The sequence below is a fragment of the Momordica charantia genome (genome assembly GCF_013281855.1).
Source record: "Momordica charantia cultivar OHB3-1 chromosome 2 unlocalized genomic scaffold, Mcharantia_2.0 BLBB01000002.1, whole genome shotgun sequence".
Taxonomy (NCBI): Eukaryota; Viridiplantae; Streptophyta; class Magnoliopsida; order Cucurbitales; family Cucurbitaceae; genus Momordica; species Momordica charantia.
Window position 1 is genome coordinate 4265128 of NW_028275160.1, and position 27111 is coordinate 4292238.

Here is a 27111-nt window from a genome sequence, read left to right on the forward strand (position 1 = left end):
TATTCTCAAAATTGTACAAAAATTTTAGAAACAACAAAGACTTCTTGTTCCCATTATTCTTGAATCCATGGGTGTTGAGGCCATGAAAATTATATATTATTTTAACAACACAAAAACGAAAAATGAGAACGTTATCAAACAGACATTTGTTTTTTGTTTTTATTTCCAAAAGTTCTACATAATTTTGGAGCGTTTCTAAAAAAAATAAAAAAAATGACATTAATAGTTTTCGAATGCTTAAAGTTTTGGATAAAACAAGGAAAAAAAACAAATAGTAACCTCACCAAACATACCTTATCTTTTCAAAATCTATATTAATAGAAAAATATTTATGGTCAAAATAAACCTAGCTTTGTGATAGTTAACATCTAATCATATTGGTGTCTATATTTCAATTTATTGTATTAAAGAAAAAGAAAAGAGAAAAGGGAGTATTTATTAAAAAGATATTTGTAATTAAATAAAATGTCATAACACAAAAATCGTAATTTAATGTTCTGATTCAATAAACAGCAGTCATTTCATTTTTTAACATTGACCCTAGTTAAAATTACCAAATATCTATTAAACTAATAAAAAAAGAAATGTAGGAGAGAAAAATCAAAGACAGTGATCCGTATGCGGTATTCCCCCTCCCGTTCAAGAAACTGACCGAAGTTTACAAAAGAAAACAGGGAACTGGTATCCAAAAGAGGAAGAAACAAATAATAAAATATTTAAAAAAGAAAAAAAAAAGATGGGGACGCAGCAGAAAACAAGAAAGGGGTTGTTAATTGGATGCTGATTACCGGATACGCATTCTTCCATGGATGCCTTCTCTTTCACAGCGCCTCTTAAAATCCCATAAATGAAAAATCTAGTACCCCCATGCCTTAATTATTTTCCCTTTTCATTTCTCTCTCTCGCTCTAGAATCCAGAACAACCCCTGTTGAACTTGAATAGCTCTGACGTTTTTTCTTTTGATTTCTCACAATCTGTTTCCAATCCCCTTTTGGTTTTTTTCTTTTGGTGTCTGGGTTCTTTATGTTTCCCGGAATCTTTCTGTTTCTCTGGGATGCTTGTAATCTGAAAACAACAGAAAGGAAGATCTCGTTTTCCCATCCAGCGGTGATTCCGGGGCGGGTGTTTGGGCTGGATTTAACTTAAAGCTTTGTGGAGAGAAGGCTGAATTGGTGCGAGTGTGTGTTTCCGTTTTCTTGCTCAATTAACAAAGTGGAGTGAGTCGGTGTTGAGTTTCCTTTACGGTTAGTTAAAAGCAGAGGGAACCCATCACTTTTAGTTGCGCCCCGAATTGAACCATCGGATTCGGGTTTCGTTTTGACAGCATTGACAACGAAGACTCTCCCAGGGGGGACGGAGACAGAGTACGGGGAGGAGGAAAATAAGAAAAGCAGATTCTAATTTTCCGTGAAATTTGCTGTTTCCAAATTCTAATTTTAGGAATTTTCCTACACGTTTTTTAGTTTATCTCATGTCTCACTCCTATTTTTCCATTTCCCCAATCTGAAAAATTAAATTCTAAGGGAAAAGAAAAAGAAAAGAAGCTCCGATAATCTCTCTCCCTCTTCCATTTCTGTCTCTAGTCTTTCTCGGAGCTCTGTTTTTCGGTCAGCTTTCCGGGAATCCTCTGCTTTTCAGGGTTGGGGGGAAGACTCTGTAAATTTTGTCTCTCTCCCTCCTCTCCGGAATCATGATTCTTGGCAAAGGGTCAATGCAATCCAATTTGGGTTGCTTCCTCCATTGCACGACGCCGGTTGTCAATTCCCAATTCTTACCCAAGGTTAGGATTTCGCATTTTTCCCTTCACCACCACGGAATTTTCCCTTCTCGTATCTATTGGTAATTTTATTTATTTTTTTCTCCATCTTTTGTTAGAGTGAGATTAGGAATCTGAATCGTCTGTGGCATCCATGGGAGAGAGAGAAGGTCGAATATTTCACCCTTGGCGATCTCTGGAGTTGTTACGACGAATGGAGCGCATACGGTGCCGGCGTTCCGATCGCCGTCAACCACGGCGAGACCCTTGTCCAATATTACGTTCCGTATCTCTCTGCAATCCAAATCTTCACCAGCAATTCCACCGTCAACAGTTTCAGGTACCCCTTCTTCCTTTCAATTTTTACACATTTAACAGAAATTCTGTTTACCCATTTCTGATCGCCGAACGAGGTTCGACTTTTCAATTTCCAACGATCCATCGAATTTAAATTCTGAGAGGAAGAAAAAACCCAATTTCGTTTTGAAGGGAAGAGTGCGGTGACAGTGAAACGAGGGATTCGTTCAGTGATTCGTGCAGCGATGAGAGTGAAAGCGAGAAATTATGGAGATGGGACGGAAGCTCATCAGAGGAGGGAGGATTGGAGCAAGACAGCCCTCTGCATCTGAGTGACAGATTGGGGTACCTTTACTTTCAGTATTTCGAGAGATCAACTCCCTACGGAAGAGTTCCACTAATGGATAAGGTAAAAAATAAAATTAAGAAAGTCTTTCCTCCATTTCATCACTTTTTTTACTTCTCTGGGTTGTTGCTGCACTTTTGTTTTCTATTATATTCCGAGTAGAAGAAGAATAAGAAAGAAGGAATGCTGGTGTGTGGATGTGGTGGAATCATATGGGATTTAGTTATTTATGGGCATCTAATAAAAAGATGAACCAAACACTTTTTGACCCTTGAATAATTAAGGTTGCTGAATCTGTGCTGCGTCCACTTCAATATATTTATTCTGGGTTGGCTGCCTGATTGATTCTATTTCTTAATTGGCTTTCAGATCAATGGATTGGCTCGAAGATACCCTGGCCTGATGACACTGAGAAGCGTCGATCTTTCTCCTGCTAGTTGGATGGCTGTTGCCTGGTCTGTCTCTGTCTCTGTGTGTGTGTGTGTGTGTGTTGTGTTTAATATAGAAATTTGGGAAATGTGTATTAATGGGGGTGAGTGGATTTGAGTTTTGCAGGTACCCAATTTACCACATTCCAATGGGAAGAACGATAAAAGACTTGTCAACATGCTTCCTGAGTTACCACACTCTGTCATCTTCATTTCAAGGTAAGGAAAAGGGAAATTTAGGGATATGACGGTTAAAGTTAAAAGTTAAAAAAGTTAAGTGGTGGTTTTGATTGGTGGTGTAGATATGGACGTAGAGGACGAGTTTGAGAGTAGTGGAGAGAGGAAGAGAAAAGAAGGAGAAGGCATATCGCTGGCGGCATTTGGGTTGGCCACATACAAGATGCAAGGAAACGTGTGGATTTCTGGTAATTATGGGCGGGACCAGGAGAGGGTTGTGTCCCTTTTGAGCGTGGCAGATTCATGGCTAAAGCAGCTCAGGGTCCAGCACCACGACTTCAACTACTTCACAGGCATCCGTCGTGGCTGATCTGATCAACATATACACAATAACTTCTCCAACAAAACCAAACCAAACCAAACCCATTTTTAACCCACTCCCAATCCCCATGGATTCACATTGAAAAATTGACCTCCAAAAAATCCTCCTTTCGGTTGCTTTTCTGCTTTTCTGCACTTACCATGGAGAAACTTTCTTTTCCTTTCTTTTCCTTTCCTTTTTTCTTCTACTTATATGGTTTCTTTCAGAGTGTGAGCGAGGATTTTAACTTCTTCTCAGCTTCAGACTCGGGCAGCTGCATCCATAACGCCATGGCCTGGTTTTCATGTACTTGTAATTTTTGCGCTTGGTGGTGGGGTGGCTTGTGCATACACTTACTGACGACTCATCAGGTTTCAAAAGGGAGAGAGAAAACAAAAAGAGAGAGAGAGAGAGAGAGAGAGCCGAATTGTTAATTGTTGTGTTTATTTTCCGATGGACCAAATTTTAGAGTCTCCCTTAATGATGAAAATGGCCTGCGGGTGCGGGCTATGATTACTCGACCCATCTTTATTGTGCATTTTGTTTGGCCACCGGGAAGGAAACTTCTCGGATCATAAATAAATATATATACGTGTAACATTTTTATGCCGCCAAATGCCAAGTGATGTGATCTTGGTTGAGACTTCAAAGTGGGTCCTCTGTGTTTGAACTTCGAAATTCTATCCTCCTCTCTCTAGTCTGTATGCTTTTGTTTCCAAGTCCAGCTAAATCCTACCCTCTAATCGAGGATCATCCACTCAATTTGAAAAAGCAGCAACAAAAACAAAACAAAACAAAAAAAAAAAAGTTGAAGAATTTTTGTCAGATGAAAATGGGTTGAGTTCTCCCAAGATGAGATCTGAAGACTGCAAATGAGCAAATTGAATCTGATTTTTTTTGGGGTGTGAATGTGATGGGCAATCACGTGTTAGATTAGAACTTAGAGATGGAATTAAATTGGAAATAAAATGAAGTGAAAGGGGCAGAGATCGGGTCCATGTGAAGACAGTGATGGGTTGGAACAACGTGTTATTGAAATTGAAATTGATAAGATAGGATATAATTATAAAATGCCCAAAATAGTACATGTGAACGCGGCTTTTGGAAATTGAAACTTTTACTCCTACCTATAAATCTCATATTTCCATTTCAATTTCTACTTATGGTTTGAATTTTTCCAATCAAGTAACTATCTGGCACGAGATATTGTATTGTATGTTGTCATATACGAATTGAGGTATCTTGGAGCGGACATTGTGTACATTTAAACAGCGTTGATAAGATTAAATACATTGTGATAAAGATTAAAAAAACAGAAATGTAATTTTAAATGTGTGAAATATGGCTAATCATAATATATTTGTTTATTCTCTAAAATGGAAATGATGTACTATATGGTTGATGACATTAAATATAATCAGGTTTATTTCATCCTAATCCTTTAGTTTCTGACAACAAAGTATTAGGTTTTAAGTTGGATTAAAAAGTGATCAGCATAGCAAATGAAGCTTATTGGTATATGTTGAGATGTCCTAAAACTCATTCATCTCTCCCTCCTCTTTGATGTAGTGCCAAACAACGATGCTATATCCACTTTATAAGTATTAAGTATGAACACAGAGAGAAATAAAACCCTTTAAATTAATCATCCACACAATAATAGTACACATGGAGACAAGAGTGAAACTTCTCCCTCATTAATCTATTTAATGAAATGGATGACTTTGGTGTCCCAATACCCACAAACATCACTACCACCAACACATGGGTCACGGTTTTCTTTTAGTCCTTTGAACTTTCAACTAGTAAAAATCAACACTCTCTCTCTCAGTTTTATTATGTTACAAAAACAACAAGCTTATAACAATGAGCTGTAAATGTAAACTATACCTTAAATATATGTTTAATGCATATATTTGTCTGTGTTCGTCTGCCACATATCATAAATTATAAATATTTGAAATTGGCTCCCCCTTTTATAGAGAGCTGTGGAAAATGTTACCTTGCCATGCTGCGCTTCGTATTTGAAGTTTATGACGGTGATATATGTGTTTTCACGTTGGTGATGAGCAGGGATTCTATTGGGTCGGTCAGGTAACTTTGCCAGTCTCATCTCATCCTCAACTTGCCTGAGTCGAAGTCCGAATGTGTGTTTCCAAGCTAATGGTCCACGGGATAGACTTTGATTCCATCTATAACTTTGCACACTGCTGTGCTAAGCTCAACACATTCTAATGTTTAAGTCAGATAAGTAGTTTCGTTGAAAATAGTAAAAATTAATTAGGGTTCTAGAATCTACCTCGCACCTCAGGTCCTATTCTATTATTTATAAATGGAGTCTCCCTCAAGACGACTTGGGTGGACTAATTCAATCGAATCCGGACAACTTGGCTAGAGTCTAATCAGGTCGAGTGGTTTGACTTTGATTAAGTTCGAGCAGCTTGAACATCACTTCTTTGACTCCACTGCATGTGAACTACAATAGTGAATAACCTACCATTTCTATACTAAATTGCTCAAATTCAACTAATGACAAAACATCCTATATAATAATACAAAAACTTTGAAAAAATATTGTCACTCAATCACAAATATAGTTAAATCTTTCCTTTTCCTTTGACAATCAATTATAATTAAACCTAACCTCACGTGTAAATGGAAAAAAAAAAAAAAAATCCCAAAGAAGAATTTTAACACTAACCTCATTCAAGTTTAGGATTATTTCAATGGAATTTAGAGTAAGTTTGACTTATTAAATTCCTTTTCTCTGGTTCAAGTTTGACTTATTAGCAAGATTCTCCACGAAAAATTTCATTGTGGTTAAATTCGGTATTAGAATCCCACTTACCTTTAACACATTCTGGATGTGTTAATGGCAGTTGCATATAAAAGTAGTATATTTTCATAGAATTAAAAAAGAAGATTTCCAGATTGAGTTTAAGGCATTTGCATATATAATAATTATTACCCAAAACCATACATCATCAGTACTGGCTTAACTCACTCTACTAATCTTCAACTTTTCCTAGTTGAGAAAATTAGTGGTATTACGTTTAATTCACTAATGAATAAATATTAATATTAGTCACTTTATTTATAGTACATCTCCTTCAATATAATTTAGCAACTGACGTAAATGTATAAATATCCACTTAGTGACGACTGACTAACAATACTAACCATCATTGTTTAAGTCGTTTAGAGATCAAATGGTCAAAAACAATTTCAAAGAAATAATTTATTAATATTTTATTGTATAGTTACAAATCACAGTTTTTTTTTCAAAAGTTCAATTTGATCTAATAAATAGTCTATTTGGACCGACATAAAAGGTCCAGTAGTTTAGGAGTACGTAACAATGTCTATTCTTTTACTTGAAGTCGGAAGTTAAAATTTTCCCACTCTAAATTTGTTGTACTTGAAGAAAAGAAAAATAGTATAACTAAGTTAAAAATAAAATATATTTTTGGTCTACGAGATTTGAAATAAGTCTCTTTGGTCCTCAAGGTTTCAAAATGGACACTTTTAACATTGAGGGGGTAAAGTAATGGTTCTAAATAGTCCTTAGTTGCTTTGATTGCTAGTTAACTAATTTTAAAATGACGTAGCTTCTAAATTGTTGACTATAATCACTTGACAAAAGATATTAATTTAATATTATTTTTACGGTGATGGGACTGTCTTCCAATGTCTCTCCTTCTCCTTCTCCCCCAGCAAACTTTGCCATCAGCCACCTCCTTTGCTGCCACTCGCCTACTTGCCACCTCCGCCCTATGACTTGCCCATTAGAGGTATTCATGGGGCAGGGTAGAGACAGGATGGGATGCATCTCGTGAAATTTCTCACGAAATTTTGTGTGGGAATCGAATTTTCATATAGAACTATTTATCGTTAATTTTTTTTATTTTAAAATTATTTTTAAATTAATTAAATAATATTTAAAAAAAATTCTAATTTTCAGAAAAAAGAAATATATATATATATATAGAATAATATGGATTTTTTTTTAATTTTCTGGAGACAAATAAAATAGATTGTTAGACGTATATGGTAAATATTGTAAAATGAATGCCAACCACGACCTAGTTATGTTGGTTTTTTTTTTTTTAAAAAATACCTAGCTACGTTAAAGAATGTAATCGAATAAAATCAATGAATTTAAAGAATTTCCAATTTCTTGAAAAAATTTCAAACGTGTCCAAATAGATTAAATTACATGGTAGAAGATTACCCAAACCCTCAATAATTGCACAAAATTTAGGAGTGATTTCAAAAGGAAAAGAATGGTTTCCATAACATAAAAATTAGCTTTTCTAGATCAAACTCTAAAAAAAAAAAAAAGGAAAATTAGTTCTATATTCATCCCAAATAATCCTGCTTCTCCTCAGTTTGAATCACTGCTTTTTAATTTTTTTTATCCTTTTAATGGAAATTTTTTGTCCTTCACTTGTATTTTTGTTTTAACAGATGACTTTCGTCTTCCATGATAAGGCAGTTTAATAGAGGGTTTTCCTCTTCAATTATTGTTTTTTTTTTCTCCTTTATACGATATATTTGCTATATACACATTTATTTTGTTTTCTCGATTTGGTTTATTGAATAAATGTAACTTTTTTAGGTGTTGACATATCTGATATATATTACTATGTACATGTATATGGGTAGATAAATTAAAAGAATAAAAACTAAAAATATAAGTTGTAAATATTTTTAAAAGTGAACAAATTTGAGAAGGGTTTAAATCATATGATTTGGGTTAGAATTGTGGAAGTGTGAGCTTCGAATTCAGGGGAAGAAGGATTTCTGAGCATAGATGCCACCAGGCCACAGTCCACTAACCCTGGCTTTCAATTGGGCCGTGGCCCATTTGAAAAGCTACACCAAACAAATTGGAAGCGATTGGACCTTATCAAGACCCAAACCCAAATGGTAGGCCCAACCAATAGTGGTAAATTAGAATATGTATATACAAACACAAAAGCATGTTTGGTTATTTCAGAGTTTTATTTCCACCATCAATCCTGACCTAAACCTAATCGTGAGTTCAAATTCTCACTCTCACATATTGTACCAAAAAAAAATCTTTTCTAACCAAAATATTTACATGTTTGTATATCCACCCAATTTATCTATAAAATTAGGCTGCTTCTGATTCTTTTTTTTTTTCTTCTTTTCTTATACTTTTTCCCACCTACAATTTCATGCCATTCTAAGATTCCTATAAGGATGCTCTCTTATAAATATTAACACAATTGGAAGAATATTCAAATATAAATCACAAAGTAGGAAGGCCTGATGATTCAAAGTTTAAATTGAATTATGTTACTTCATGATTTAATTATTTGGTTGTTAGTAATGTTTCAACTGCTGTCACATTCCAACTCAAGTAGCTGGAAGACTTACTGAATTGGGTTGGTATATCCAGATCAAAGTTCAAAAGTCCCATAATTTAGTGCATTAAAACATTATATAGTCAAATTAAAATAATGATAAACAGTACATCAGAAAATTGGAAAAGTGCCCATAATCATAATATCTTACTGGAAAACTGGGTCCAACTGCTCTTTACCTTCCCCATCATCCCATAACACTGCCTAATTGCTACATAATTAAATGTCTTCAGGGGACTAAATAATCATTCCATAAGTTAATACTTCTATGATCCTGATCCCATAACAATGCCTAATACTTATATGAATTTTTCAATTATTTAATTCAGAATTTTTCCTTTTTTTTAAACCCCCAATGATGCCGTATGTCATTGCGACTTGATTACTTCAAGAGTTGGTAAATCTATGGTGGAAACTCACACTTTCATCAGCACATGTGAAATATAACCACAAAAACTTTAATTGATTGTTATCCCAGAAAATCTACTCTCAAATTTTCAATAATTACACACATCGAAATGTAATTAACTATTTAACTCTTGGATGCAAACAAAAAGAATTGGAGAGAAGGTGTACTTAATCCCAACCTCGCTTTTTTTGGATTTAAACTTAACTATTCTGAAGAGAGTTTACTAAAACCCTGATGAAATTTTGTTAAGATGTTAACTAATTATTTTCAGTACATAAATGAAGAGGGAAGATTTAACTCGGGTAAAAATTACGGTGAGTTAAGTTAAGTTGTTGACTGATATATATTATTTTCTTATAATTTTTCTGTCACCGCCATAAGACAATAATTAAATGGCAAATTAGAAAGGGATAAGATAAGAGCTTAGTCGTCGTCGTGTCAATATATTTATGGCAGGAAATTTAAAATGAAAATAATAATAAGAAAATAAAGAAGTAAACGAAGCTCAATATTTATATATTGAATGTGTTAGTTAATACATACATTTTTTAATATAACATGAGAGGTGTAGATTTGAATTTATGAATTTTTAGTTGGAGATAATACTTTAATCGCTCAAGTTAGATAAATTAATGTTTTTTTCCTTTTTAAATAATTGATGTTTTTTTAAAGAAAATAGAATTTAATGCTAGAACTAAAAATATGGTAATGGTTTCATTTTGTTTGTTAAATATAAACTGAAGAATTATTTCTTTTCGAAGAAAATAAACTCAACTATTGAAACCTATTATATATATATATATTTTAATTCAAGTGCTTCAGAACGTGGGTTCAAACCATCAACTTAAAACTGATAATAATTATCTTTAGATTCACAATAAATTATTTGATTATGGTTTTCTATTGAATAAGATATTATTATAATAAAAGTATCATATTTGTTATTTCTTCGTTGAAGTATATAAATTAATATGCAAATAAACTTTTTTTTTTTTTTATAGAATAGGCAAATAAACGTTTCCTATGTGACAAGTGGCATTAATAATAAAAGTTGATATGATGGGTGAATAATTTAATACATCAAATGTTTCACATGTATATTTAATATTATGATATAATTGATAATAAAATTCAACAATCGTACATTTCAAAGAAACTATCCGGCGGTTTTGGTTATTTTTCTACATGAAAAAAAAAGTTTTTCCTTACACGTCACTTAACCATTAATTCTATCGCCAACTTGAACTTAATTTACCGGGTTAAGATATCTACCTTCAATCAAAATAACTAATTCTACCAATTCCCAAACATCCAAGAAAAAAAGTGGGTCAATCTCCATCTAATTATTTAGAAATAAAAGATATAGAAAACTTAGTTTTAAAGGGAATGAGTATAACCTATTGTTGTTGTTGGATTTGTAAGGAGGGTACAAACAAAGTCTCATATTAATTAAAGAATTGAAAGTTCGTTATAAGATAGGAGAATTATCTCCATTGTATGAGGTATTTTGGGTTAAACCAAAAACTCAACTATGTCTAAAGCGAACAATATCATATTATTATGGATATACGTGGAATATTTGGGTACCGCTGCTACCTACCTAAGATTTAAAATTCAAATTTTTTTGGCAATCAAATTATCTAGTCAACTTTGGTTGGATGGACAAATTAAAATTTTCAAAAATTAATTTGGAAATCAAGTTTTGTTTTCTTAGATCAGATGTCAACTATCATCAATTTGGAATAAGAATCCATTAAAATAGACCACTTATACCCTACTTCAATGACAATTCTTTGTTTTGAGTTGTGTCCTGGTTGGTGTCATATAGCAGTGGTTGAATTCAAACAATTCTTTGTGGTTATTATTGTAGTTTTTAGAATTTATTCAACTATAATTTTTTTATTAAATGATAACAATGCTATAGATAGGATTTTATGGTAATCATTTCTATAGTTTACAAGTTTTTTTCTTTTTTTTTTTTTCCTTTTAGAGTTCAAATAAGGGAGGAGGGAATCCAACTTTCAAATATTTAAGAAGTAATATTATTTTGACCAATCGAGCTATGTTCCTGTATTATTCAAGTTAATTGCAACAACTTCTATAAATTAAAATTTAGTTCAAATTAAAAATGGGAGGATGAGGATAATTTTTGTAATTTTCTCTAAAACTATTTTATCATTTAAAATAGCTTCTAGAAAGTAAGTAGTTGAAATAGTTTAACAAAAGGCCTGATCACCTAATCCAACATTAACTATAAAATAATCTTGAAAAGTTATCACGGATTACCACCTATCCAAAACTACTTTTCTCCTAAAGAATTGGATACTATTGTCTAAATTAAGTTCACTAACAAATCAGCATAATTTAATTTAATCCTAATCGTTTGTAAGTGTGAATGTCTCATAATTAAATTTATTTTCATGATATTTTATTCCTCATCTTACATCATGAATGATTGGCCGGTAAAATACACGTCATCACTAAATTCAAATAGATAGAAAGAAGTACAGAGAGCATGCCTTAAGATAATACCCGTTCGGACCGAAGTCGAACTAAGTGCTTATTGTGCAGGGTCTGTTTCGATGGCTTGCTCACGTGGCATTTAAACCGTTTTCCCCAACTAAGTAGGCAGTTTCCCACTTTCACGAAACAGAAACCGCAAATTCAATGAGAAGTTTCTCTTATTCCCAAGAGTTACTTCTCATCTTTTATAAATACTAGTGGAAAGAAAATAAAAGGGAGGTGAAAACTAATTTATTTTTCCTTATCTGTTATTATTAAGGGGCAGAAGGACTAATTAGATTTTCGGAGTGTTAATGCATCAATTGATTTCATTTCCATCAAAATATGCGAAGACAAAATAATTTAAAGATAATTACATTGATTTTATTTTTGTTATTGTTTTGCACGATGCCATCCATAGGTAGGTGTATCATAATTAAATAAGTTCCCACTAATTGACAAATATGTAAAGATTTTACTTGATTTATTAATTTATTTTATTTTTATTTTTTTCAGCATAAGTTGATCAAAACAAGGCACAAAACTTTGTCCCTTCTACATGATTAAGCTCCATGTAATGTGTGTCTCAAGAAAAAAAAGAAAAAAAAAAAGCTCAATGTAATGTGTAACATGCCAATTTGGTAAATATTCTAAAATAACATTTTACCTAAATAACAGATATTTATTGTTAAATTACATTTTGAGTTTGTGTATTTAAACTTTGGTTTCAATTTTATCTTTACATGTGCTGTTTAAAGTTTCATTATATCGTCAGGATTATATTCTTGTAGGAGTTGCAAAAATTCAATGAGTACTATTAGTTGTACTTTAATTATGGTCGTCATTTTTTCTCTTTGTCCAACTAAAATAAGAATTTCAATACCTAATCCAACTCATATCACTTGTCAAGATATTCAAATAATGGATAAGAAATGTGGTGCCGTGGAGCTTATTTGTCCATCTACAAACAAGCAGAGTTTCTTTTCCTTATGAACAACGACAGCGACATATTTAATCAAAGCATAATAACATTTGATAAGGTTGTTTAAAGGTAAGAGATATATCATTGATGAACTTCCATTTAACAACTACAATTATGACCAAATACATGTCCAAATTTGAAAAACCAAACGAAGGATGAATCACAAAGTTATTGGTTGAATTGGGGCATGGGAAATTTGATGAGAGATTTATTAGACATGAATATGAATAGGGTTCAGAATCACAATGGATATGCTTCAATAATGGAAGTCAGAGCAGGAAGAGTAACGAGTTTGTAGCGACGGAATCCTGCTTCCTCCAATATTTTCTTCCACTCCTTCTCTGTCCTCTCTTTTCCATTGGTATGCGCCAACATCAGCAGATCAAAGTATAAACGAGTGTCGTCAAATGCGCCTTCTCCCTCCGGATTCAGCACCACTTCCACTATGATCACTTTCCCTGTTTTCTCCGGTATCGCCTTCCTGCAATTCTCCAGAATTCTCACGCACTCCTTGTCGTCCCAGTCGTGCAGTATCCACTGCACCATTCACCAATTCAACTCATAATTATACCAATTAATGGATGGAATTCATTGATTAGTTTAATGGATCACCTTCATAAAAATGGCGTCGGCCTTGGGAACGCTCTCAAACATGTCGCCTCCCACGTGGGTCACCCCTGGGTACGCCGTCGCCGTGCTCACCACGTGCGGCAAGTCGTAGTTGATGCCCTTCATGTGGGGGTACGCTTTCACGATCTCCGACACGGCGCCCCCGATTCCGCCGCCGACGTCCGCCAGCGACCCCACCGAGTTGAACCCGTCTTTGTAAACAGAGAGGATTGCGTTAATGACGACCTTGGAAGTGGAGGCCATGGCGTCGTTGAACAATTGGTTGAATTGGGGGTTTTTGGAAGCGAAGCCCCAAATATCGTGGCCGTTGGCCTTCTGGAAGATGTCGCCGCCTTCTTTGACGCCTTCAGCGAAACAGTGCCATGGGTCGACGAGCCAGTGGTGAAGCTCGGCGAGTATCATGGGGGCGAGGGTGAGGTCGGAGTCGCGGAGGAGCCACCGGGAGGAGTGGGTGAGGCCGTAGAGGGTGTCGCCGCCGTCGGATGGGTGGTGTGCGGCGAAGATGTTGCGGCGGACGAGGAGTCTCATGATGCGAGCGAGGTAGGAAATGTTTGGAGAGGCAGAGGAAGAAGCAATGGAGGAAGCAATCTGAGAGAGAGTGATGGGAGAGCCATGAGAGTTAATAATGTCAGCTAATTGAAGTTGAACGGCAGATTTCAAGGCCATTGAATCTGCAAAACAGAGCATATATCTCCATATGTCTGCTTGCCCTCTAAGCTCTGCCTCTGTTTCTTTTGCTTCTTTGGCTTCCATCTCTCTCTCTCTCTCTCTGGTTCTCCTTTCTGGAAAGAATGAATTAGGATTTATAGATGGAGTGGGTGTAATGGGGTGACATTCACATAGGGTGACAAATCAAATATATTTTTATAATTGCCTTTTCAAAGTCCAAATCCAAAGGGTATTGAAGTAGTTTCACTTCGTGTATATAATGTGGAGCAGAGAACGACATCATGAATCGGATCTAAGATGTTGTGACGTGGGGTTGTTCTCTGTCTCAAGTGCTTGGGATGCCCTTCGTCTTACGGGCTCTCAAATGCTTTGATATCCCGTGATCTAGTTTGTTGGTTGTATCCCTAAATATCAGTTTTTGAGTTGGTTGAATGTTCATAATCGTTTGTCGACTCACAATTGTATACATTGTTAATGTCTTACTCTAATTTCTTGTGATCTTTGTTATGATGAAATTGAGACTCGGGACCATCTCTTCTTGGGGTGCATGTTTAACAAATTTGTCTGGGGTGGTACGATTGCATTATTCGGCTCCTTGCATCGTGTTTGCCTATGGGATGTAGAGCTAGCATGACTTTATTGCATTAATATAAGTTGTTCACCTTGATGTAGAGTTTGGAGGATTTCTTGGACGGTCTCTATTTTTCATATTTGAAGAAAACATAACTTGAGGATTCATGGGAGTGCTTCTCATCGGACTCCAGTTGTTAGCATACTACTTGACGAGATAACATTTGTTCTAGCCCACGATGATAGGGTCTGCTTAAGATTTATCTACACAAATGAGTTATATTTTGTCTAGTTCATGAGGTATGTGTTGTTTCTTTTATTGTTGGCTTTTTTTAGTGGTGTTTTTCCAGCTTTATTAGCAGGTTTATTTGTTCCATTTATATCTTGATCTTAGAGTGAGATCCATTTTTTTTTTTTTTTTACAATATACTTAATCTTTGAAAAAATAAATCTTCTAAAAGATTAGTGGTCGATGTAGATTGGAAAAATTTATGTTATTGGAGTATGGATATTTGTTCCACTCATTGTCTATTATGTTACATCGAATTAAAGTTGATGTGGAGGAAGGAATTGTTTACGAAAGTAAAATAATATAGTAGTCAAGTATTGAGTAACCAAATATTATAAGGCAAAATAATATAGGAAAGACCAAAATGATATTTTTTGAAATTTTAAAAATTTAAATAGACATTTGGAAAGTTAGGAACCAAAATAATTAATTTTTTCTAGAGTTTGAGAGATCAAAATAGAATGTAACTTAGCACTACTAATATGGTATTTAAACCAACATCAAACATAGTTTGTTAATTGTCTTTATATATTTTATTGATAATTTTAAAATCAAAATATGTTTGGGAACCTTTTTTTTCTTCTTTTTTTTTAAGAAAGAAAAGAGCTAAAATTTATAAGTTAGAGAGGTAAAGAGACATTAGAGAGTCACATTTTTTATTTTTTATACATACAAAGTAACATTTATTTCTAGAACGAGGAGATACAAAATAAAAAATTTACGAATATATTAGACACAAATCTAAAAGTTAAAAGACTAAATTTACCCCTGATGTAAAAGAGTATAAGTTGGTAGATCTTGTAATCTTTGAATATCCTCCATTATTGGAGATAGCTCTAACAATTTTACGAGTATCAAAAAGTTTTAGTAAATCCATCATATCAATACAAATTTTGGGTGTTGAGATTGATGAGCAACGTGAGATTCCTACAAATTCGAACAGACAGATATAATGTTATAAACAAGAGTTAAGGATTAAGAATTGAAAAGATAACGGACCTAACAAGGATTTATAATAGACATGGACTGTCTGTCTTATTACCAATTGATTTTGAGATATAGCTCGTAAACATTGATAACTATGGCTAGATGTAGCTAACTAAAGTGTGAGACATATTTTTAATTATTAGCGATCCTATCTTTCAAATGGGCTATGGGAATATTAACAGATCACAGGGGCTTTCTGAATCTTCTGATGTAGCAAAAAACTGATGAGCTGGGTTGATCTGTTTCGGGAGAATTGTGTTAAAAGCCCAAATATAAATAGGCTTAGGCTGAAATCATGGACTGGAGACTGGATAAACATAAGCCAATCGAGGCTTCAAAGTTGAAACAACTACAGGAAAGAGCCTAAATCTGGAATTTACTGTTCTACTCCATCTTCATCTTCACAGGCTATTGGAGTAGGATCTGATGATATAACAAATTACCTAATTTATTATGGTTTATTAAAGTTCTTCCATCAAAACGTATGAGCTAAAGTAACAAACAAGTGATATACCTAAGTTCAAATCCAACATTTGATTAGCGTTAATTGATACTTGTTTCTGACCAAGAAACTATGAGTTCGTATCATCTACCTTCAACTCGTACAAACTAATATTTTTCTTTGAAACTATTTTAAGTTTTGCTTAAGGATAAAAGGTCAGTTGTTTTTTTTTTTTTCTTTTTGAGAAAAAATCAATTTATACTTAATATTAACAGAATATCAGAGGAAAAGGTTGAAATCAAGCGTGGTAGCTACTTTCATCAAAATTGAGACTTTGGAGATTTAGGAGCAATCTTTCTTAATATTTTGATACGAACATGGGAGAAGAATAATTGTTATTTAGGTCATTTTGAGATGATATAAAATGGAATGTAGATATTATTTTCATCAAAAGAGTAAAATTATCTTGGAGTTTGGACACTGCTGATAAATTCTAGTCGGAAATATTTTCGGTTATTTTTTTTATGATAACAAAATTTTTAGACTCAAATTCAAACATCGTCTGAACATTCTATTATTTGCATGAAACAAATATGACCATGACTATTTGAGCTTTTTTTTTTTCAAATCAACTCACAATTATCGAAATAACATTGTTATTCTCCCAAAACCCTATCAAAATAGTTAGAAAAATGGTCACCTCCCAAGACCTAAAGTAGAGAAAAATAGAGGGAAGAACAAAAAAAAAAAAATCGTCGATATTTGACGAAACGTGCTATCACATACTTTGATTCTGACATTTTCCTCAAATATTTTGCTAATGTCACATTTAGAGAAGCCTTCACAGCGTAAATTGGTTCTCTTACGAAAATTTAAGATTTTAATTATTACAATTATCAATTAAAGCTAACTTAGGGTTTTAGTTGATTATACTCCAAAATTTTGGGTTTTTTTTTAATAACCGGAAGCGATAGCTCTTTTTAAAGAAATTCCGTGTACTAATTATAAACGTAATTGCACTTGCACCTTTCCATCTCCACCTTTAACAAAAAGAAAAATTTTGACTTATCTTACTAACTAATATTAACTATTTTTTTTAATTATAATAAGTGGGGTGGGAGATTCGAATTCACAACCTCGATCACGGTATTTACTGATGAGTTAAGCTCGTCTTAGCAAGCACATGACTTTTTTAAAAACAAATAAAATATTTCTGTATTTTTCTCTTCTATTCAACAAATGATGATGCTGGTCCTTGAGAAAAAATGAAGTGTACTGCATTGAGAAGAAAATGCAGACAATCTCTCTCTAACACACACAGCTGCATGCACAGTGCACACTTCTAATACTATTAAACTACAAAGTGCTGATACTTCACATGGGTTGCTTTGCTTAACTCCCACTTCTCAATTACTATTTAATCCAACTCCATTTATAAATGGAAATTACTTACATTCTCAAAAACTCTCTATTTTCGTATTTTGATTGTAAACTTTCAATCGTCGTGAGTTACTCACAAGGATTTAAGTATTCTTCTTTATAAATCTCAATTCTCTCGTCTCTCTCTAAACAACTAAACCCCACACACAGAGATGGAACCCAAAGAAGCAAATGAAGCAGAGGCAATGCTTAGAGGGCAAGCAGACATATGGAGATATATGCTCTGTTTTGCGGATTCAATGGCCCTCAAATCTGCCGTCCAACTTCGCTTAGCTGACATCATCAAATCTCACGGCTCTCCCCTCACTCTCTCTCAGATTGCCGCCTCCATTGCTTCTTCCTCTGCCTCTCCAAACATTTCCTTCCTCGCTCGCATCATGGCACTCCTCGTCCGCCGCAACATCTTCGCCGCACACCACCCATCCGACGGCGGCGAAACCCTCTACGGCCTCACCCACTCCTCCCGCTGGCTCCTCCGCGACTCCGACCTCACCCTCGCCCCCATGATACTCGCCGAGCTTCACCCCTGGCTCCTCGATCCATGGCACCGTTTCGCCCAAGGCGTCAGAGAAGGCGGCAACCTCTTCCACAAGGCCAACGGCCTCCATTTCTGGGACTTCGCTGCCAGAAACCCCCAATTCAACCGATTGTTCAACGACGCCATGGCCTCCACTTCCAAGGTCGTCATTAACGCAATCCTCTCTGTTTACAAAGACGGGTTCAACTCGGTGGGGTCGCTGGCGGACGTCGGCGGCGGAATCGGGGGCGCCGTGTCGGAGATCGTGAAAGCGTACCCCCACATGAAGGGCATCAACTACGACTTGCCGCACGTGGTGAGCACGGCGCCGGCGTACCCAGGGGTGACCCACGTGGGAGGCGACATGTTTGAGAGCGTTCCCAAGGCCGACGCCATTTTTATGAAGGTGATCCATTAAACTAATCAATAAATTGCATCCATTAATTGGTATAATTATGAGTTGAATTGGTTAATGGTACAGTGGATACTGCACGATTGGGACGACAAGGAGTGCGTGAGAATTCTGGAGAATTGCAAGAAGGCGATACCGGAGAAAACAGGGAAAGTGATTATAGTGGAAGTGGTGCTGAATCCGGAAGGAGAGGGCCCATTTGACGACACTGGCTTGTATTTTGATCTGCTAATGTTGGTGCATTCCAACGGAAAAGAGAGGACAGAGAAGGAGTGGAAGAAAATATTGGAGGAAGCAGGGTTCCTTCGCTACAAACTCCTTGCTCTTCCTGCAATAACTTCAATTATTGAAGCTTATCCTTTCTAAATTTAGAGGATCTCTCAATGTATTACTTCTGGTTTAGTCGTAAGATCCTCCATTTTTTTTGTTTTAATATATTTACCTTTGAGAAGGGAAAAAAAAACTATTCAAAGATCTCGTTGTATAAGGTTTAAAAAAATTTAACTTTAGTTTGAATGATAACTTATTTTTAAAAATTTCATCTGGCGTCTTTGATAGAAATTCTATATGGTAAGTTATTGGTAGAATGTGATGGATCAACTACATGACACATTCTTTTATTTGTCTATTAGTGAAAATTTATTTAGGGCCACTTGTATATATCACAAATTAATGCTAAATATAGCGATACCATTTTGAATTTGTAAATATATCAATAAATAAATAATTAAAAGCCCAAACTCATTTATAAAATAGTTTTGAAATGTCTATCAATATATTGTTGATATATATCCATAGATTCTATCACTAATAGATGTTTATCAGTGATAATAAATATTTATCAATGATATATCAAAACAAAAGATATTACGTAAAAATATCTAACTAGATACACGAAAAATTTATAAAAATATTGTCATATTTAAAACATTATAATCTTATCACTATACTAAATTCACTAAGAGGAACGGAATTCTATGATCCATGCCCCGCTACGAAACAAGCTATTAGAGGAGACTTGTGAGCCCGTAACAAACCAAAAGCTTACTTCTATTCTTATCCTTGAATTTTCAAAACCTCCATTTTTGTGGTAGCTAAATTCTCAAGTTTTCCCCATCTTAATTTTTAAACTTTTCTGAAAATTTAAAAAGTAACAACCTTGATGTTTACTTTTATTCTACTTTACTTTTAATACATGAATTGTATAACTTTGTATATATATGAGTGACATGTTAATATATGTTTAAATTCAAATTCAATAAGTTAGAGACGAGTATTAGGTAAGCTAAACAAATATTATATGTCAAATAGTAAAATAAAGATCAAAATAAAATGTTTTTAAAATTTTTAAGAACTTAAATAAACATTTTAAAAGTTCGAGAACTAAAATAATGAAATTTTAAAAATTTAGAGACCAAAATAGAACTAACCCGAAAGTGGGAAGACCTAAATGGGATTAAAACCAAAATTTTCTCTTTGAAAAAATATAAGACCAAAATATGTTTCAGAACATTTTTTTCTTTTTCTTTTTCGTTTTTTTCTTTGGGGTTAATTTATAAGTTAGAGAGGTGAAGAAGATATACAGCAGCAGCAGCATCTATTGCTCAAAAACCATGATACAAGTACCAGTACGAAAATCCAATACAACAAGAGAGGTGACTTCTCAATTGTTCAAACAGTCTGAAACTGGCTGGCATTCTTCAGTATATTTATCATCAGGACACCAAAATTACTGACGCAACAGATTATAAGCTGGTAGATCTATTATTCTGTGAATATCCTCCAGAGATAGCTCCCTTTCCAGCTGCGTTCTGGTTACTTGCATCACCTCCTGATCATTTTACAAGTTTGAACACTTCAATTCAACAATCTCCTATCTCTTCATATTCTACCATCTACTAACGTGTTCACAAAATCCTAGATCGATAAACGATGCCGATTTGACACATCAGTTTTTTTTAGTTCAACGTTGTACAGTAGGAATTCAAACATCGGATCTTTAACACAGATGTATGATGCCTGAAGTTGGCGTTTCCACATGAATTAAGCATGGTACATGATGTTAGTGTGTTGTGTGTGGAGAAAGAGAGAGAGAGAGGGAGAAGTAGAGAATACGTTAAACTCCATATAGGAAGCATGCATAGCAAGCCACTGGGCATCCATCATCTCGAAAGCAACACAGTATAGTATATCGAATGCTTCTTCATTTTCTGCCACGGGTAAACGGAGAATTGCATCGGCATCATACAAATTTGGCAATGAAAACATGTGTAGTATGTCCTAGTAAGAACCAAAATGATAATTAGTCGTACCTCCTAATAGTCTCAAAAAATTGAGTCCTGGTACACACCTTGGTTTTGCTGTACAGAATAGATGAGATAACAAGATTAACAGTTAAAAAGAATCTCAATACTACCTGGCAAAGTTAAACATGATCTCTGGCCGAGTAGTTCTATGAATCAAGAAGTTCAAACTGGTGAAAGTTGTGCATTTGTGCTATAATAATTGAAAAAAGTGAACAGGAGAGAAAATTGCTGGAAATGAGGGGCTTGTGTTTGGATTATACAGGGAATGGGATGGTAGAACCCAATGCTATAGCCTTTATATACCAAACATCTCTTCAGGGGTTACTGCATTTTATCTTCTTTACTTTCCTAGGCTTTATCCCGATTCGTTCATATTGTGCCAATTTTTAGCGTTTATTCTCTCCACAAACTTCTTGGATTCTTGATTTTGAAATAATTTAACGACCGACTTCTGAACTTATCTTGTTCTAACTTATCACATGGTAAAGAGAACCCTTCTAGCAGTAAAAAAACTAAGCTTGTAATAATGACAGATAGAATTTGGGAGGATCCTTGAGTTTAATAATTGCGTGGTGGGAACGAACCTTTCGCAGTATTTCAAGTTTGGTAAGTACTTTTCCTTTATTTCCGAGCATCTATTCTCAATTGCTCCTTGATTTTTCAGGAATATAACCTACAGACTTTGAATTGAATCTCATCTCATCGATACTCTGATAATGTTGCGCTGTCTTCTCATTTTGGACTATGGATCATTTAGGTCTTCTCCCAAATCATTCCCCTTCATCATTTGTTAACCAAATGTTAAATCCACTAGTAGGAGCCAAAATCCGAAAGAAAGTATTATTCTTCATCCGATTGGAAGCCCAGAAGATTAAAAATGAATATTGGATTTAGCAGAGAAATCTTGTTCTGTATTTTCAAACCTAAGGCTAGTAAGTTACGTGCAAAGCAGAAGGAAGAAAATAGCAGAAACAGAGCCAGTCACTTCCCTATAGGCTCTGCACCTCACTAAATGGTTCAATTTAACCATTGTTTAGCCTCCATTTAGCCAGCATGCCCTGATGGGATCTCAAATTTCGAGAGGCCGTCCTTCTCAGTACCATGCTGCTCGATTCGAAGGAAGCTTCTGAAATTAATTAACAGTGCTTGAACTTCTACCAACAATGCTAGGATTTTTATGTCGTCCACATTGCTTCTTGTCCAGCTTACAAAATGGAATGCGAAAGAAAAATACCGAGGTGCAAGAACTTAACATCTTGTTAATTATTGGCAATCTTATGTCCTCAATATCAAAGGTTCTTCATAATCCCTCCAGGCCAGGGGAGTATTAACAGATCAGAGAGGTTCTTTAAATCTTCACGTACTTCTGAGGTAGGATTTGACTCTTTTACTCTAATGATATAACAAAGTTAAAGTAACAAAAAAGTGTTTGGGTTGAAAAATGCAGATAAATACCTGAGTTTAAATCCAACATTTGAATCAACATAAATGATACATTTATGCCAGCAACAGCAAACGGATATTCCCATTCTGCTCTATTTCCATCTTCCTTCAATAATAACCTACGAAAAGATGCCTTCATTTTGAATTTGTATGTGATTAGTGATAACACACTCTCATTAGGGAATGAGACAGAGAAAACAGAATAATGTAAACTGGAATATTTCTTGGTGGGAGCAATACAACAAAATACGACATACCGGAAATGTCCTGGAAAAAAACAGCAAATTTTCGAGGGAAATAAAACCGCAACCCCTAAGAAAGCAGCTCACTGTGAGAAAAAAATTAATTTCAAATATCAAAAATAAAGTATTCAGTCAACATATGAACAGTTTCTCTCAAATTTAAAAACTAATATTTTTGCAAATCTAAAGATAAAGGAATAAGCTGTTCTAAATTTTTTAATCACCAACGATAAATGTAATTGCACCCACCCACTTCCCCTCTTTCCCACACCAAAAAGAAAAATGAATTGCTCTCTCAATCTCCCGCAAACATACATGTGCACGTGCATTCGCCTCACTCTCTCTCTCACATTCTCAATCTCTCTCTAACACCCACACGTGTATGCATGCACACTTCTAATATCTAATCCCTGAACCAAGTGTTGAAAATATTGTTTCTTATCTAATAAAAATAACATTTCTTTCCATGAATCTTATCTCGACAGACGACATCTACTTCCCTGTCTCTATGAACAAGAGGTAAGATAACAAAAATATATATTGAAATGTTGGCTTGGACCGTACCTAAAGTCAGTGGATGGATTAGGGCCCTGCCAACCCATTTCTTTCCATTGCTCAGATATCATCCCTTTAAGCTCAACATCTGGAAAGGCTGCATTCCACAATGTTCTTAGAGCTTCCTATCAAAATGATGAAAGATGGTTAGCTGTGGTTGCCGATGATGAAAATAAATCATAGATGGGGTATAACTTCCAACTATTCATGAGCCGTAGAATTGAAAGTATATGAAGTAATGAAACCAGAGACATGAACGAATGGCCTTGTTCAAATGGATGAAAACTGAAATCAAGGCAGAGGTTTTGGTCTATGAAAGCGGGGTCTTATCAACGAAGAAAATGCAGTGAGTTCATTGCTATGACAAATAAAGACTCATCTCACAGCACTCATAGATAATTTTTATAGAAGTTAAAAGCCTGAAAAGTGCTAAAACAAATATAGAAATATACTTGATGAACAATGCATGTCTCATCAAAAGGTATTTGCATCCGCTCTTGTAGCCTCTGAAGCCTTTCCTCCTGCTTCCATAAATTCCGTGTTAGAACGTATAGGCTCACCTTCATACCCCACCATCAACAAACGAATAGAACAATAATTTTCAATATAGATATATTTGCTTAAACAATATAAGTTCCCACCCAATAAAAATGACCACAAGTTTTTTTTCAAAAAATAAATAAATAAACAGAGGGCATGAAGAAATCAATCCGACACGGTATTGTCTGTAATCTATTAGGTGGAGAGAAATGGGATGCAAAGCCCAAAGCATGTCCTTTAGGCAGAGATGATTTAAGGACTAAATTGCTTACCTTAGAAGTTTAGATCACGAGATGAGGTTTTCCATCACACTTACAAACAAAAATTTAACCCCTTCAACCACTCAGATGGAAAAACGCAATATAAATAATGACAAAACGATGAGACATTAGAAAAAGAGGTACCATCACACCATTATCCTTATTTACCTGAAGAGGACTTAAAGGGTATTGAAATCTATCATTCTTTTTGTTCCCTGAGCGATTGAAGAGTCCTGTGATCCATGATCGTGGTCCAACCATAGCATTAGCTACATTTACCACAAACTAATTTGTGAATAAGAGGGTGACACTGAAACATGGTGAGCATATTAAAGCACATGTAAATTCCAAAAGTTCATCTCAACACCATAAAAAGATATTCAGACAGAGCTCTACTCACTAAAACATTGAGCTAGCTGTAATATTACATGAGTGGAATTATGTGACCATTCTAACTCTCCGTCGCCCTTCCTCCGTCTCCAATATATTTCATCTTCATCAACCTGTATAAATTTTCCACAATTAGCTTTCAGTAAAAACTAAAAGATTTGCAGAAAGAAATGATAATGCCATTGCCAGCTGATTGTTGCCAATCATAAGCATAATGGTTAAGTAATATTAAAATAATAGTGTTCAGTACTCCATAAGACTGCCAAAAAAGAAACAGTCATCGGAGTTTCCAACAGTAGTTGCTTTGTATGTACAGTTAAAACATACAAATAGAGAAGAAATGACCATTTGACAAGGACATTACACTATGTAACACTCAACCTTTGCACAATGGCTTGATTAACCATTAATCTAATTGACGACTGAAATTTAGTTTTGAGCATTGAAATATGTACTAGAAGAAATTCCAGTTATATTAATAGGCCAGAAGAAACGTGTATAAGGTTCCAGAAAAGGCACACAATATAGAGAACACGAAAAAAGATACTCCTCTTTCCACATAAGGAAAAGGAATACAGCAGAAAAACAGAAAAGGGGACATTCCCAGCAAATTCGAAATAATCAAGACATTGATTTCTCATTTCAATCGACAGACAATTGACCAAGAGAGACGGACAAAGAGATAATGATGAGTGGATTACTTCGTAGAGGGAAGAGCAAGAAGGAAAGCATTGTCTTCTCCTCCTGAATCTCATTAAGGGACCAAAATAAACTATGAGAGGCAATCGTTTCTTTAACTCGAAGCATCACACAACAGAAAAACAAAAAAATGGAAGAAATGGGCCATAAATAATTGCACCAAACTCATGCTCTCATCGTATAATTCAACCATAAATCATTCCTCTCTCACTTTTATCACCAGAAATGACGCACACATAGAAACAGAGGGGGAGACAAAAAGCAAAGCTACGCATAAATATAAATGTAGGAGAAGCTAAGAAGAGTGAGACTTTGAAAAAGAAAATAGAAAACAAAAAATGGGAAAGATTACAAGCGCAATTAAAGGGATCTTTTTGGCATAACTTTAGATTTGAAAAAAGTTGAGCAGAATTATGAGCGTTGAAAATTAAGGGAAAAGATGGAAGTAGATGTCCCTTCAATGAGTAGCATCATTAGAATGCAAGACAAAAAAAATACGAAGAGCCGACAAAAGGGTAGCCAGATAGAAAGCAATAGGCAAAGAGAAGAGTACGAACCCGTTATGGCATCTGAGGGAACAAGTTGGCGGTGCAGAGCGGCGGCGGCGGCGGTGGTGGTAGCCTTGGCCGTCCTGATGGTGGGTCCGGGCGGTGGGGCACCACTGGAAAGAGGTTGCGGGGAGGAACAATAAAGAAGCGGAGGAGAAGAAGAAGAAGAATAATAGATGGGGATTTGGGGAAACCAGTGGCAGTGACATCTCTTCTTCCATTTTGTGTTGACAGGTTGAATTTGCAATTTGTGGGTTTGATTTGCCTCTGTTTCTGTCTGAGGCATTGAAACCAATCAACTTCCTATGGAACTGCCTATTCCTATTCCGTAGCATTCGGGGTTCCTTTTTTTCCCCTCATTGTCTCTTCCCCCCCGCCCCCACATCCCCCAAGCTTCAAGCTTCAGCCTTAAGCTACAAACTATATATGATTTTCCCAAATAATTTCAAACGAATGCTGCTTCATTTTCTTATTTCTATCTACTGCCTATTCCTATATATATTCCTTATGTTACTGTTACACCCCTTTAATCAATTATCTTTCTTTATATTATAATTTAAAAGTGGCTGTTGTTCTACGTACTAAAAAATAAAAAATCCCCCTATATTTATGATACTAAAAGAAATTTTTAAAATTTTATCTTTTTAAGTTATCAACATTTTTACCAATTAGTTTTGTATCAATTTTAATTAATTATCGTGTTGTTTTTATTGGGTTTGTAAGATGATTGAAACAAAATCTCACATCGACTAGGGAACGGAATCATTATGGGTATATAAAAGAGGACAATTATCTCCATTGATATGAGACCTTCTAGGTGAAATCAAAAATAAAATCGGGATACTCGTCCACGTGTTGTACTGTTAGTGCGAACATAAACTAGCATAACTCAACGGTAAATGACATCATTCATTTTCTTAATGTGGGAGGTCCGTACCGCATATATATAAATTGGTTAGTTAAATACAATCCCACAGTAATACCAACATTGACACTTTTGTGGGAGAATAGGAAACATTTCTCCCAATTGTTACATGATGCCTAATACTAATACCAATAGAAATAATGATTTGATTTCAGAGATGAAAACTGAAAGGTGAGATTACTAGTACATGATAGAGAGACAGAAATCATGGAACAGGGAAGGATTTAAAGGTGCACATGCACTTGTAAGCCGTTGGACACGTCTCTGAATCTTCCACTGCAGCACCACAAATGTACCTAACCATCACTAATCTGCATGGCGAGCACCACCCACAAGCGTGTGAGCAATCTGGTAACCTCGACCCTGCAATTTTCACTGTCTCGCCTCTCCTAATTCCCTTCCCTGCAATCAAAATATCAAATTTACCATAACTTTATCCATTTTAATTGAACTGTTGAGTGGTAATTTAACGCACCTGATCTAGTAATGTGCCTGGCGGATGTTACTGTTTGGACTAGAAGGCCAACAATGACAAGTACAACCACTACATGATCAATTGAAGCCCTCTTCATGGATTTCATTTCCTTTTTCTTTTCAA

General features: G+C 35.0%; 4 protein-coding genes across 8 annotated transcripts; 2 read left to right on the forward strand and 2 right to left on the reverse strand.

Moving 5' to 3' along the window:
* The first annotated feature begins 757 nt into the window (after window positions 1-757).
* Window positions 758-3966, forward strand: LOC111011286 (uncharacterized). The gene is made up of 6 exons (XM_022284991.2): window positions 758-1781; window positions 1877-2097; window positions 2247-2463; window positions 2770-2855; window positions 2956-3047; window positions 3131-3966. The coding sequence occupies exons 1-6, from the start codon at window positions 1692-1694 to the stop codon at window positions 3373-3375; spliced, it is 951 nt and encodes a 316-aa protein (XP_022140683.1). The 5' UTR covers window positions 758-1691; the 3' UTR covers window positions 3376-3966.
* Window positions 3967-12708: 8742 nt separating this feature from the next.
* On the reverse strand, window positions 12709-14354 carry LOC111010999 (xanthohumol 4-O-methyltransferase). Its single transcript, XM_022284604.2, has 2 exons — window positions 13262-14354; window positions 12709-13186 (listed from the first exon to the last, which is right to left on the reverse strand). The coding sequence occupies exons 1-2, from the start codon at window positions 14030-14032 to the stop codon at window positions 12890-12892; spliced, it is 1068 nt and encodes a 355-aa protein (XP_022140296.1). The 5' UTR covers window positions 14033-14354; the 3' UTR covers window positions 12709-12889.
* Window positions 14355-17754: 3400 nt separating this feature from the next.
* On the forward strand, window positions 17755-19144 carry LOC111011000 (xanthohumol 4-O-methyltransferase-like). The gene is made up of 2 exons (XM_022284605.2): window positions 17755-18599; window positions 18675-19144. The coding sequence occupies exons 1-2, from the start codon at window positions 17829-17831 to the stop codon at window positions 18969-18971; spliced, it is 1068 nt and encodes a 355-aa protein (XP_022140297.1). The 5' UTR covers window positions 17755-17828; the 3' UTR covers window positions 18972-19144.
* A 1041-nt stretch (window positions 19145-20185) lies between these two features.
* On the reverse strand, window positions 20186-25973 carry LOC111010989 (ELMO/CED-12 family protein). Of its 5 annotated transcripts, none has more exons than XM_022284591.2 (10): window positions 25598-25973; window positions 24380-24454; window positions 24120-24220; window positions 23604-23672; window positions 23161-23276; window positions 22612-22666; window positions 22367-22487; window positions 20918-20965; window positions 20721-20815; window positions 20186-20436 (listed from the first exon to the last, which is right to left on the reverse strand). In XM_022284591.2, the coding sequence occupies exons 3-10, from the start codon at window positions 24210-24212 to the stop codon at window positions 20335-20337; spliced, it is 699 nt and encodes a 232-aa protein (XP_022140283.1). In that variant the 5' UTR covers window positions 24213-24220; window positions 24380-24454; window positions 25598-25973; the 3' UTR covers window positions 20186-20334. The 5 variants fall into 5 exon arrangements, with proteins under 5 accessions (XP_022140283.1, XP_022140279.1, XP_022140280.1 ...); XM_022284587.2 differs by having other exon boundaries at window positions 24352-24454; XM_022284588.2 differs by having other exon boundaries at window positions 24120-24236; window positions 24352-24454.
* Window positions 25974-27111: the final 1138 nt, after the last annotated feature.

Coding starts and splice junctions, on each gene's coding strand:
- LOC111011286 (XM_022284991.2), top strand. CDS start 1,692: ATGATTCTTGGCAAAGGGTCAATGCAATCCAATTTGGGTTGCTTCCTC. Junction 1,782..1,876: donor ATTCCCAATTCTTACCCAAG/GTTAGGATTTCG, acceptor ATCTTTTGTTAG/AGTGAGATTAGGAATCTGAA. Junction 3,048..3,130: donor TCTGTCATCTTCATTTCAAG/GTAAGGAAAAGG, acceptor TTGGTGGTGTAG/ATATGGACGTAGAGGACGAG.
- LOC111010999 (XM_022284604.2), bottom strand. CDS start 14,032: ATGGAAGCCAAAGAAGCAAAAGAAACAGAGGCAGAGCTTAGAGGGCAA. Junction 13,187..13,261: donor CCGACGCCATTTTTATGAAG/GTGATCCATTAA, acceptor TGAATGGTGCAG/TGGATACTGCACGACTGGGA.
- LOC111010989 (XM_088121156.1), bottom strand. CDS start 25,096: ATGAGATTCAGGAGGAGAAGACAATGCTTTCCTTCTTGCTCTTCCCTC. Junction 24,455..25,042: donor CTTGCTCTTCCCTCTACGAA/GTAATCCACTCA, acceptor AAATTTATACAG/GTTGATGAAGATGAAATATA. Junction 24,221..24,351: donor ACAGCTAGCTCAATGTTTTA/GTGAGTAGAGCT, acceptor TGGTAAATGTAG/CTAATGCTATGGTTGGACCA.
- LOC111011000 (XM_022284605.2), top strand. CDS start 17,829: ATGGAACCCAAAGAAGCAAATGAAGCAGAGGCAATGCTTAGAGGGCAA. Junction 18,600..18,674: donor CCGACGCCATTTTTATGAAG/GTGATCCATTAA, acceptor TTAATGGTACAG/TGGATACTGCACGATTGGGA.